At 32.5% G+C, this 14,355-nt stretch overlaps 1 protein-coding gene across 5 annotated transcripts in view; it reads left to right on the forward strand.

Moving 5' to 3' along the window:
• The window catches only part of yip2 (yippee interacting protein 2), a 45,290-nt gene that overhangs the window by 16,114 nt on the left and 14,821 nt on the right, over nucleotides 1–14,355 (forward strand). For all 5 annotated transcript variants that reach the window (XM_076482464.1, XM_076482428.1, XM_076482455.1 and 2 more), the window contains 2 exons: nucleotides 4,861–5,008; nucleotides 7,491–7,666. In XM_076482464.1, the coding sequence (XP_076338579.1) occupies nucleotides 4,861–5,008; nucleotides 7,491–7,666 (324 nt within the window). The remainder of the gene's footprint in view (nucleotides 1–4,860; nucleotides 5,009–7,490; nucleotides 7,667–14,355) is intronic.

Raw genomic sequence — 14,355 nt, forward strand, 5'->3', positions numbered from 1 at the left:
TATTTTATGTCTAACTTTATTCCAATGTTTTGACCACTTCTTGGGCAACCATCAATTAACTGTTGTGTATTGTGAGAAATACTGTGTGAATATTTTGTTCCATTTTGAGGACAGCTAGAGTGACACTTGATTTAAATTAGGTTTTAGTTCTCAAATAATTAATGCTTACTTTATTTTTCTTCTGTTGATGTTATTTGCATTGCATAATATTTTACTAATATTAATTGTAAATAGACGTTGGTTTGTTTTGCTGTATTTGTGAACGTGGGGGGGAGATTGTTATATTTTTTTATCCTAATGCTTATGTTGCATCCCATTTTGCATTGATCACAATGATACTTGTAGAAGTTTTCATTTTTAAAGTTGTCTGAATAAACCATCCTTAGATGACCATTGATTTCAGTACTCAATTTTCTTCAATGAAAGTAACTTTGTTGTTTGTAGTTGTTTTTTTTATACTTGTTTGTAAGTGCTTACAATGTTTTTTGTTATGTAGTTATGGTAAAACACTTGTTAGTTTGTTGGAATTTGTGCACTTTGTTTCCTTCAAAGAGTTTATGTTGTTTTCCTCTTTTTTTCTTCTGTTATTGAGTTTGTTTTTATATATGGCTAAGATTCTAGTAACAGTGTCAGGGAAAGTGACATTTGTCAGTACATTAGAACCTTAACATTAAGGGAACCTTTTTGACTGAGTTCATATGCTGTCTATAACAAGGTCTTTTAAATAATAAAAATAAACTGAGCAGAGCTGGATTACATATTGATTGTACTGAACTTCTGAATTTTGATGCCTCCCATTTACAGCCATTTTTGTTACATGTATGTAAGCAGTGTTTCTTTGTATGCTGTAAAATCATTAAATAAATGGAACAAAGAAATATGTTTTTTAAATTTATTTCTAATTCATAGGCATGAAAATACATGTAAAAACTACCATGCATTTGTACAGCACACATACATTAGATCATTAACATAAGTCTAGCAGACTTGTACTGTTATTCTTTTATTGGTTATATGTTTATTTTGTATAAGTCTTTAATATATGAATATTTGTCACATTTATGTTGTTGGTGTTCCAGTTGACCCTCGTGTTATGACAGTGTTTAAAATGTCCGACAAACCGTGCTCAAGTGCAAGTTGTTTTAGGTCAGTAGCCTATTGTTTTGCATGTATGAATGGCTTGATGTTGATGGATGATGGTTTTGGTTTCTCATCATTCAAAGTGATGTCATCACATTTAGAAGGCTCTCCTGCAATACCATCTCTGATTTGTTTCTCCCAATTTTTCTTAATGAAAGTTTGAAAATAACTCTCCAAACAATCAAGACGTGCTCTTAATCTTAAACCTACCTGTCCAAAAGGGTTAAATGCCAGCTTTATCGAGTGCTCAGAATATGATGGTCCACATTATTGCAAAACTTATTTTGGTTACAAAGTAGGAAAGGAAAGAGATTGAAAAGGTCTGTCCTAAATAGCACAGTAACCATTGTTTAGGGGTACACATTAAGTGAGGTTTTACTATAAATGTATCAGATATTGATTCCAGTTAATGTTGCAGATTATTGCTGCTGTATATGTTAAATACTGTATTGTAAATCTATGATAATGTGTCAATATTTTGTTGAGTCGAGTGGGCTGAATTGCACCTTATATTGTTACTATTACTGGATTTGTATTAAAACTGTTGAAGGTTTTTTCTGTTGTTATGCTCATGTAATTTAAATCTGATTTTCAATTTCTTTTTCATGAGTGAATGTGATATTAAGAGTGAATGCTGTTTTTGTGTTGTAGAAGTGACTGTCAATGGATGTTGTCTTCAAATCCACAAAATACATTGTTGACATATCTAAATCAGTATGTAGAGCTGACTTTCTATTTATTTCTAATTGTGATAAACAATTTATATAATCCAATGAAATTTTTGAGGTGAAGGGAAGTATATTCAGTCTTAACATGAAAATCACTTGGTTCTCAGACTAGTTAAAACAAAAGACTTGATCTATTCATGGACAAATCTTTTTTTATGTTATTAAAAGTGAACTGGATATTTTATTTGATTTTATGCACATAAGAGAGACTTGTAATGATTACTGATAGTCTGCCGAGTTTTGTGAGGATACACATACTATATTAAAAGTTACTAGTATCAAATCAATAAAGGCTTTAAATGAGTACAAAGTGATCATATGGTTGATCGATTCCACCAAGCACATGTAAAAAGAGTTAACGTGGTTTACACAGTCTGGTACGTGCCCCATTCAAAATGTTGGTTTATGGAGTTTTGTGCATCACTTAGTCCAGTATTATTTCCTCCTCCTCCTCCTAACCTACTTTGCTACAATTTGGATGGTGTCCTATATATGCTTTTCTCACCTCTTTTGTACCACAATTCTATATCCTTCTTCCTGGTCCAGTTTTTTTCTTCCACAGTCTTTATTTGTTTGGAAGGTTGCTCATATTTCTGGCCTATCTTCCATTTATCTATAACCTATTGAACTCTTTGGACCTTATTGGGCTATTTGGTATGCCAATTCATGAACCTCCTCTCTTTCCACCAACTACTTCCTTTTCCATTGTACTGGTGAGGCTCATTTCTTTTGTTTGGTTTGATTATGTTGAGTTTTGCATGCTTGTAGACTATTTACATTTCTTTCTATTCAACTTGTAACTTTTCATATATATGTTATTTGCCAATCTTAGGATGAGCTTCTTTATATGAGCATGTTGATTCTCTCCACACATTGGTCTCTTATCCTTCTGACTGATAAATACTGTATATATACAGTTACTGATGATTTTCAGCTTCCACAGGCTAATATTCTTCTATCATTCTACTATATTTAAATAGAATGTCCTATTTCTTGTTCATTTGTTTGTCTTAATAGAATTGTGCTATGTTGCTGGTATTTTCTGTGAGGGTATACTTATATTTCAAAATTCATGTTAAACCAGGATAATGGAAAGCATTTGTACCATCATCTGCCCTGGTTATATATACATGCCTGCTGTGAGATGTGGTGTTCTACAAGACCATTTGAGGTATCCTCAAAGTATATTTATATATTTACTCTTTTCTGTCTGTTTTAGGCCATACCTATTCCATAGATTAGATTATCATGGAAAAAGCCAGCACCAGGGATGTGTTCTGCTTGGTTCCATGACTTGTGCTTGCTGGCTTTTCAAATTGGATTTTGCAGTAACCCAAAGACCTTTCCAAACAAAAGTTCATTTTCTCCTATGTGTATTCTAGTGCACACACTGGATAAGTCTCTATTTCACAATTGCTGTACTGTCCTCCCATAGGTGGTGTAGGTCAAACAGAGTCTAATGGTGGAATTGAAATAAGCACAGAAGGTTTAGTCTGATCAAGTTCCAACCAATCTATACCTATTGGTTCTTTGACCTCTTGTGTGCAAGTATTCAGATGTCCATGTTCTTATTCCATCCATCCCTGTGACACATTATCCTAATTTGCTTCCTCCTTTATTTCTAGAAGAAGAATATATCCTGAACATGATTAGATGCAGTCTCCCATGAGTGTACCTTGGAGTTTCTGAAGGGAACTTCTTTAGGTGAAATTAAGCATCTGCCCCTACACTGCTTTAATGTGGAATTCTAGCTAAACTGTGTGAAGAGACAAGATACCGTCTAGGAAGTTAACATTTTCCTTGCCTGAAAATGTATTTCTGATAGAAATACCTTCTTATACACATCATCATCCATCCTCTTCACTTCTGGTGCACCTTTGTATTGCTTGTCTCTACAGATAATCTGTTTCTTGAGTGCAGATGCTCAGGAGGAGTTACTGCATGTGAAAATGTGTCACCTTCTTGTAGGTGGAGGGGTTGACATTTGTATGCAACAGTGCAATTCATGAGAAATCTTGTAATTAGGTGGCATGTAAATCTCCAAGGCGTATGTGCAGGGAATATAGTTAAACTCTGTGAGAGGTGAGTATTTATTGGAAATAAATTTCAGCTAACTTTTATAACTGTGTGATTGATCTATTTTATCTGATGTTAATATCTTTAATACGAAAACTATTTTAAGCATAAGAATCAGTGAAAGTATATCTTATCCTCTGAAGCTAACTTTCTTATTATGTAAACTTCTACTTGCATATTAGTAAACCATGTTATTTATTTCCTTTAGTTTTTAAAAGTACTGTCTTTACATACGGAGTTCATAGATACACCCAACAGTAGATCACATTGTAATTTGCTTACGCCTTCCATAGCTTGCATGCATTTTAGATGATCAATGGGTACACATATCTATCACCAACATATCATCTTACCTTTTTTATCTGCAGCTTATGTGTTTATTGTGTGGTGTTTTAAATGTATGTTCTATCATGCCTCTTCTGCAGCTTGTGTATTGATTGTAGAGCATTGTAGGCTTGTGTTCTATCTTGCTTCTTTCTCTCTTCAGTTTGTGTGTTTAGAATGAGGTATTTTAGATGTATGCTCTATTTTACTCTTTATTTTCTGCAACATGTGTATTTACTGTTGAATGGAGTAGATGCATATTCTTTCTAATTTCTTTCTTCTTTACCTAGTATGTTTCTTGTGGAGTGTTGTAGAACTTGTTCTGTATTATGTCTCTATTCTGCAGCTGGTGTACTTATTATATTGTTTTAGACCATGTTCTATTTCATTTCTGTTTCCAAAGCTTTGTACTTCTTGTAGAGTGTTTTTAGAATGTATTCTATCTTAACACTTCCTTATGAATCTGGTGTTTTTACTGTATTTATGTTCACAAACCTGTGCTTATTTACCTCTTTCTTTTGAAGCTCTTGTGTTTAGAATTTTTGTGTGTACAAATGAATACAGCATATTTTATCTTTTTATTTCCTATTAGCTTGAATGTGTATTATGGGGAGCTCTTATTGACCACTACATCAAAATGCCTATGGGAATTACTGCCGAGAACCTTGCTGATAAGTACAACATATCTCGAGAAGATGCTGATAAATTTGCTTATCAGTCGCAGATGCGTTGGAAGAAAGGTAGTTTACTATTCTTGTAGAAAATTATTTGATATCCTCCACATGCAAAATTTTAAAAAGCTTTACAACTTATGTCGAGTAGCTGCTGAGTACAAAGCAAGAAGAGATAATTGTTTGCTTTACTTCTTGATTTATTGTTCTATATTTTAAGAAAAATAAATTTAATAATTTACTTATAAATAGTAATAATGTGTGTGTGTGTATAATGTATAATAATTAATATATGACTATGTATTACAAAGTACTGGTATACTAAAGCACATACAAGACATTGAAGACTAAAGGTTTATTTTAGGTTACTGGTTATGTAACATGAATGCATATGCACTGCATCAATGCAAATCGTAATGTTAGTTAGGCATGACATGGAATGTCATTATGATAAAAACTATGTATGTAACTGTGTAGCATTATGGGACTTAAGCTACTTAGACTAAACACTTATATTTTCATCTTATAATATGTAATAATTCTAGCACAAAAAAGTATAATTTATATTTATTTCCTAATTTTTTATGATGGTTATGAAGTTGGTCAAGTGACAGACCCCACATAGATAGAGTATAGAAAATAACATAAAATATATAGTCTTACAAAAAACAAACATTTGAAATGTATTTAGGAGTATTTTGAGATTATGCAAATAATGAGATTTTTGGGATGAAGAATGGTTCTTTTAGTTATAATATGAAATTACTTTATACTCAGACTAGTAATAAAACAGTATTTCAGAAACAAATCTTCAGTAAAAGTATTTTGTTAAAAAATCTGTTTTCTGTATACAAAATACTTGTAATCATTATTAAGTCTACCAAATTTTGTGAAGATACACATGCTTTATCAATCAAAAGTTATAGTGCAAATACTTAACGTGTGCAGATGTTTAGACGAACTCATGTATATTATACAAAGCCCATGGCAAAAGGGTTAATTGAGAATGGACATCTATTCTTAACCAAATTAACCAAGTCATACTTGTTTTAACTAAATTTAGCTCAAGTAATAAGTTGTAACATCATGTATTCTTATAATGGTGTAATTTTCTATTTTCCATTTACTTTAATCATTTTTACAATTTCATGTCATGTTGATGAAATTTGTGAGGCTCCTTCCTTCAGCAAGAAGTACTTGGTCTGATTTGTTTTTGCAAATATTTCTAAGGACTATGATGTAAAGCTTATTTACAAACTAAGAATCATAAGAACAAAACTTTGTTGTTATGTTAAATTTATCACTCATGACTTATTTATGCAATGGAGTAATCATTTAAAAACATAAGTAAAAACTGTTCCACTGTTTTTATTTACTACAGCCTCTTAAATTAGTATCATATAAGTTTTTGCCTCAAATTTTTTAGTTAACCCTTTTGCAATAGGCTCTTATGTTTTTTTTGTGCTAGAATGAGTACATATTACAACATGAAAATACAAATGTTTAGTCTAAGTAGTTTAAGTCTCGTAATGCTATATATATTTATTTTTTTAATTATATTTATTTATCAATCATGCTGAGCTAACATTTCATAGCTTGCATTGACCCAGTGTATGTGCACTCATGCTATATATCCACTAATATAAAACTGATTTTTTTGTAATATACAATTACATTTCAATTATTATACATTGTATATATGTATATAGATATTTATGATTTATAAATAAATTATTAAACTTATTTTTTCTGAAAATATAGAATAATAAATGAAGTAAACCAAACAGTTATCTCTTCTTGTTTTGTACTTGGTTGTTGCTGGACATAAGTTGCTAAGCCTTTTAGAATTTCACATGTGGAGGATATCAAACACTTTAAGGTTTATATATATATACAGTCCAATAACCAAAAAAAATCATATCTATATTGATACCATAGAATTACAATATAATATATTAACCTTAGTAACTAAGATGTATTTAGGTTTTAAAAAAATATGAAACTTCAAGCAGACCAAAAACATAACCTACCTTTTTGAAATCTTGATTCAAAAGAACATGGTAGCCTTTTCACAGACTAAAATGGCTGAGAAAACTATTAGGGGGCCATTTTAAGCTATTGATTAGTTATTTACATGTAATATATTGAAGTAAGTGTATACAAGGGACCATTTTGAAAGATGGAAAGAGGTGATCGGGACTGGTGTGTTTAAGTACATAAGCCATATCTCAGCAAAAATAATAAATGTTACAATTTCAGTTATTTATGTTATCATAAGTGTTTTTATGTACTTAGTTGGACTTTGTAGAATGATTTCCAGTAACCATTGATTTATATTTGAAAGTTTATTATGACCCTGGAAAGACTAAGATTTTGTTGGAAAGTAGACTTTCAAGTTAATGTTCAGAACTATTTTTGTAGAATTTTGTTAAATTCTTAAAGTATTTGTTGTGTATATGTTCCTTCACATTATATTTTTGTTCCAGTTTGTATAACCAGTTCTATTGTGGTATTCAGCTAACACAATATATTTTCTGTTTGACCTCCACAGCTCATGAAAATGGATATTTTAAAGACCAGATTGTGCCCTTGACTATAAAATTGAAAGGAAAAGAAAATATTTTTGATTTTGATGAACATTCCAAACCAAATACAACACTGGAAGATCTGGCTAAACTTCCTCCAGTATTTAAGGAAGGAGGAATAGTCACTGCAGGTAATGCATCGGTGAGTAGAATATGGTAACTAATGTATGTAGCCCAAGGGTAATACAGTTGAATTAAAGATTTATAGAATATAAACTTTAAAAAATATTATTGTTTTGAAATTTTATAAGAATAATACAGCATTTCATATCCCTTTGGATGGAAATGTTAAATGATTGGAATCAAATGGAGATAAGTTGAACCTTGTATATTCATTACAAGTGTGTATTTATTGATTTTAACAAATCATCATATGTGATGGTATTATGTAAGTTTCCTGAATTTCAGCTGTGAGAACCACAGGCTAATCAACTATAAATATACTGAAAACTCTTTTTCTGTTCTTCACAATTGTTAAAAAAGACTTATGTAGAGATCAAAACAAAGTGGTAAAGATCCATTATTATGGAGAAAACAAGTTTATATGGAACATATTTAAATATTTTCATGTGTTCTCAATCTAACTTTTGACTAAACAAAACAAAAGGTGGACCAAAAATTATGCCATAAAGTGGATCTTAATCTTGTTTTAGATTATGCAGTACTGTGTATTAACCTAGTATTAAAGTGTTAAAAGGTTTACTGGGTGAAAAGGTATTTGTAAACAATGTTTTCTGCAATTATGTTAATTTCTTGATTTTTGTTAAAGCTTGCAAAAAACTTGCTGAATAATTTTATACTTTATTAGAGTTGTGCTATTGCAGTATGAGGGAAAAAAAAGTATTTTGGAACAATGTCATTCTGAAAACTGAGGTTTATAGTTAGAGAATATAGTGCTTGCTACATTAGGTTTTGTTTGCTGAGAAGGTTACTGATTGCTTTGCAATATTTACATCAAGATTTATTGGCCTACATAATTACCTGCTAGAATAGGTAAAGAAAATTACTGAAAAGAAATGTGAAAAAGATATCTGTAAATAATTGTTTAAATAAACTACCTAATATTTTCAATAGATCCATTAAAAGTAAAGATAGAATAAACACAGTATGTACAAACCTTGTACAAAATACTGTTAAACTTAATTTTTTAGAAGATGTAAAACAATAACAACCACAAAGCAAACATCCAACACCAGGGCATGAACTATAAGGTCCAACATAATGTAATGTGTCTTGGTTTTTGAGGCACTGGTAGAAGTAAAACCCAAATTGTGTTGAGGTTTAACTTTAATTTTTGCCAACCTTTCTTGCATAGGAAGAAAAAGAAAGAGAAAAACAGAAGGAAATATGGGTGTTCAAGTTCCCTTCATCCCACATTTTTACCACCGTAAACTGTCTGAAGCAAGAAGTGTTAATTTTAAGTAAAAACATTTTCAGTAAGAAAAATAATAGTAGAGTGCAAAACACCACTGGGGGAGACAGCACAATTGTCTTTAAGTTGGCATTTCAGCCCCCAGTATGATGCTTGGACCTAGCCTATGATGTTATTGTACTGTCCTAAGTATGATGTTTGGATATAAATTCTAGGAAGTTATGACATTGTTATGCTAAACCCTGACTGTATAGATCTTATCTTCCTTTCTGCTATGATCTGGACCTCCACATTAATACCTCAGCAGTTTGATAAAGTAGCATAGTCTTATATAGGGAGGATGAATTTGAAACCTATTTTTTACTTTTATTGTACATATAGTTATTTAATTTACATCATTATTTTGAAATTTATGTAAACATTTTACATTTACTATAAAATAAGTTCCAATATTTAATTAAGGCTTTTGTAGTAATGTATTCATATTAGATATTGAATTGTATTGCACTGTATTTTTTTACAGTATTTAGGAAGTTATGGCTCTATAATACTCTGTATAGTATGTATTAGGACATTACTACTTGGTGAAAGAAGTCCATATATTTGAAATGTGAAGTCATGTTTTTATTAAAAATATTAATATTTCTATAATTCTTAATTATCTTAATATCTGTATCTAAATAATGTGCATTTGTGTCTAATATGGAAGTATTTATGATTTTTGAAACTCCAGGATAAATGTTATCAATATAATACTAGTTTGTGGAACATTAATGCTGGTCATATCCTCATGTTTGTTTAAAATGTGTTTATCAAAATTAATATAATTATTATATAAAAGAAACTAAATACATTTTTAATATTATTAATTGTAAAAGTTAAGGTTTCTCCTTTTATAGGTAGTTCAATAAATTGATCTATTAACAAGTTAATTATCAGTGCCAAATAAAGTGATATAGTTGAAAGTAATATAAAGAAATGTTTCGATTATATCTGCTGATTGTGCTTCATCATTTTCGTTATTTTATTATTTTTCATTGTTAAAAAATTGTGTTTGTTATTTATATTTTATTTTAGTGAACAATGGTTCAACAATTTACATAAAACCATATGCCATATTTTCCATAAACTAATGTGGAAAAAGCCAGCACCTGGGGAGTACCTGCCCACTTCCTTTACTCACGCATGCTGTCTTTTTAAAATAGGTTTTGCAGTAATTCAGCATATTCTCCAGTAAAAGCCCTTTGCTGTGGTTAGTTCCAGTTGGATTCTGGCACTTCTTCAGTCTCTCCAACCTTATCATTCCTGGTTTTTAGTTATGGGATTAGACAATTTGTTGAGTTTCTCATTGATTCTATGATTTCTTCAGAAGGAGGATCTGAGTGGACAACAAAATGTTATGAGATATAGGGCAGGGGTGTCCATGTTAGTGTAGTGTACTTTATCGTCTATTATATAGTATACCAATCTTCCAGTGGTTTTTTACTTGGTTGGATGGGTCAGAGTGTTCATCTAAGGAGGCAGGTGAGGACTTAGTTGTCATTCCTGTTTGTATGGTGAGTAAACTGTACAACAGAAACTGTATGTATGAAAGAAAATGTCTGTATTGGTTAATACTGTATACATTTGAAGATGCGTTTTCCAAGCATGTTAACCAGATCGTAGTTTTTCCTGCCTAACTTCTGTGGTCTTATTTTGTGGAGAAATACATTAGGTTTGTATGTAAAATTACCTGATCTTTCTCAGTGATGGGAATATAAACAAAAACAGCTTCAATGTTTCAAAAGAATTAGCACACCTCTGTATCATGAGAGTAATACTCAAATAAGCAAATATTAAAACAGTAATAATTATGTACGATACAGTATTACTGAAAAAATGTTCTGCTGCAATACGTACCTCCTTTCACAAGATTAGCTATTCTCATTTGGTACTGCTGTCTGTATGCAAAATAATTTCATGCATGCTATAAACCTTGCACTCCCCCATGTTGAATTTACAATGTTCCTACATGTCTGTTGTATAAATCATCACGAGTCATTGCTTAATCAATAGTTGCATATCATGTTTACATGATGCATACAACTTCCTCTACACCCTTTTTCCTTTCACACCAAACATGCTTGCCTTTTCAGCAGTTGTGGTGTTGTAATGTTACGGCTAATTCCACTGTTAGTAAAATAATAGCCAAAGAGTTTGCAGTGGGTAGTTATGACTGGCTGCCTTCCCTCTAATTTTACACTGCTAAATTAGGGATAACTAGAGCCTCTTATGCTACCTATTACCATTTCTTGTTCTTCCAACTCTTACCCATTCTTTCTAATTAGGATGTTTTTTTCGTTGATTTCCTCAAAGACTTGATGCTTGTCACCAACTTTATCAGTGAATATCAAATGGGTTCAGCAGGAGCTCAACTGTTGGAGTTTCTTTCATGCTGTCTTCCTTTCATCAACAATCAGTGGATGATACAGATTCTATTTGAAGGATTCATTACCCAGTTTCATTTCCCATTTCCTGTCTTTCCTTACCCCATTTCCTTTCCTCTTCATTGAGATCCTGTGGCATGCTGGTATCTTTCAGAAGTGGTTTGAGATTTACTTTTGTAGTAAGCAGTTGAACATGTTCACTATCCTTTTGGGTTTTTTTATTCATATTTTCTTTGAATACCCAAGAAAGCTAGGATTACTCACTGGTCATTGATTTACCACCTCAACTGCTTCATAGCACTCCTTAAGTTCACCATGAAGTCCATCTCACCCAGAGGTGGGCATTTTCCTCATGGTTGTAGATGATGAAAATGGATGTCTCTAGTGCTTACCTACACATGCCAGTAGCACTTTAGTCTTGATCTTATTTCTGATTTGTCTGTTGTAGGGTGGTTTACTGATTTTGGGTCCTCCCCTTCAAATGTAACTTAGCTTCAGATGTGTTTTTTTGCATTATGTGAGCTTTTACTCATCATCTTAATGCTCTGGAATTGTGACTGGCTCCTTCTAGCTCATTCAGAGCAGTTGGCCACTCATATTATATAACTCATCTTGGTGGCACCTGAAGTAGGCTGATTGATGAAATTGGAGAAGTCACTCCTTTGACCAGCTCAGTATCTGGTCTATTTGGGTGTGTTTTTGACACTAATATCAGTTGCACTTTGCCTTGTTCTTTACATCTTCATTTTATGTAACTTTTATTTCATCATGCCCTTTTGGCTTCATCACTTAATGCTTGTGAGGTTCTGGTTGTTTTGTGGATTTGGTCCTCCATGACTGCTGTGGTCCCTCTTGGTCATGTCTATGTGAAATCCCCTCAGGGGGCACTTCACAAATGATGGAACCTTCCTCAGGATTCTCTTTCCACCTATATTTCCCTTCTTCCTGGCTTGCTGAGATAACTGGCAATGGTGACAGGATAAAGCCCATACATCAGCAGCCATGCCACTTCCTTCACAATGTCCAGATATACATCTGTTCATGGAGGGGGGGGGCTTGGGCCAACTACCAGTAAGCTTCAGGCTGTTAGTCTACAGATGAAACTGTCTTGCATATCACTATTCTTAAACTTCGAGTGGTCCACTGGACATTACATCACTTCCTTCTTGGCTGTCAATGTCTAGTGATGGTTCATTCAGACAACTCTGCAGTGGTGAAACATATTAAACATCGAGGGAGCACCTGGTCTACAGAACTGTGTTTTTGAGTCTTTTATACTGGACTGGCACACATTACATTTTTCTAATCATGTATCATGTGCTTTCAAACTTGTTGTAGATCATCTTTCACACCTGGACTCAACCTATCTCATGGAGTGGTTATTAGATCCACTTGTTTTTAGGGACCTTTGTCATCAATGGGGTTCTCCCAAGCAGGTGCTTTTGCAAAAGGCCTCAGCACCAAGTTGTCCGTGTTTTGGTCACATGTACTGCATTTACAGACTTTTATCAATGCTTTCAGCCTGGATTTGTCCCACAAGAATTTTTATGAGTACCCTCTTATTTTATTGCTTAATTGGGTGATCTCTTGTCCACTCTACTTCTTGTTATGTCCTCTTAATCTCACCCTAGTGGCCAGCATAACCTTGGTTCCTGAGGTTGCTGTGTCTACTTGTATTGCCACCTCTCCCTCTTCCACTTTTATCCTCCTGTCTTTTTCAACCTTAATTCCACATTTTACATCCCAATCTCCCTATCCTGCATCTTTGCACCTGATGTTTGTCTAGTCCTTGGTGAGAAGATTTGTTTTCACGTGTAGTCGCTTGTTTGTTAGTTACTTTCATATGTCCACCTTCCATGGAAGTATACCAATACAAGTGGAAAGTCTTCTGTTGTTGATCTGCTAACACAGGATTTCCTGCTGACAAGTCTTTGGTGGCTTGGGTGGTGGAATTTCTCATCTTGCTTTACATCTGCGGGTCTTTGGTCTCCTTGCTTTTTAGATATTGGGCAGCCTTTTATCATACCTTTTAACTGGTTTTTACTTCCCATGTTCTTACCATGATCGTGTATTCCTTCTGGTTTGGAACATTAATGTGATCCTCCATGCCCTAATTTTACCTCCATTTGAAGTAGTGGTGTATTTTCCATGTTACTCCATTTGCTGGCAGTAAAACAGTTGTGAGAAAATTGAAGAAAATAGTGTTTTAGTTAATTTAAAAATATTTGAATTTCATCTTACTAGCACAAATATATAATTACTGCAGTTTAGAAAAAACAGTGATACAAGATGTTATTTACATGAAATACAGCTACTGTTGACTGCAGTGACTGTGTGAATTTGATTTATGTCATCTATGGGGATTGGTGAGGTGAAGACAGTTCACCTTGTCAGCATACTTGGAAGTATGTTGCTCATAGTTGCAGTGCAAAATGGGGCAGTAAATGCCAGAAGACACTAATTTAGTATTATTTATTATGTTAAATACTCATTTATTTTTAATTATGCATTTTCCATGCCAAATTTGGATATTATTTTGTGTGTGTTGATTACTGTTATACAACTATATAAATATACTTGTATAAAAGTCATCAATCAGGATAGGTCACTGACCTGATCTACTTTCTTTGTGCTCCTCTTCCATCTGTCCCTTAACCCTTCTATTACACTTTCTTACAATGTAAGTAGGTATGTAACTCGTGAATTTTTTTTATAAAATGAAACAAGTTGACGGAATATTTTTAAATTTGTCTTGCATAATCCTATAATTATGTGGTTTTAGAAAAATAAGACAATTTTGATTTTTCTACTATTTGTAATAAAACATTCATTATACAATGTTCTTATTTGCATTCAGACTCAGAGTAGGTCACAGACAATGTGATTTACATTTTGAGTATAAAAATACTGCTTATTATCTTAATTTTCTGATTTTATTTGCATAATCTCTAGAACCACCTAAATGAATATCATATGGTTTTTAAGCTTAATGTATTTTATTTTCCATTTTCTCTACTGTATCATTAACTATAT

This window comes from Tachypleus tridentatus, chromosome 2 (assembly GCF_004210375.1).
Source record: "Tachypleus tridentatus isolate NWPU-2018 chromosome 2, ASM421037v1, whole genome shotgun sequence".
Taxonomy (NCBI): domain Eukaryota; kingdom Metazoa; phylum Arthropoda; class Merostomata; order Xiphosura; family Limulidae; genus Tachypleus; species Tachypleus tridentatus.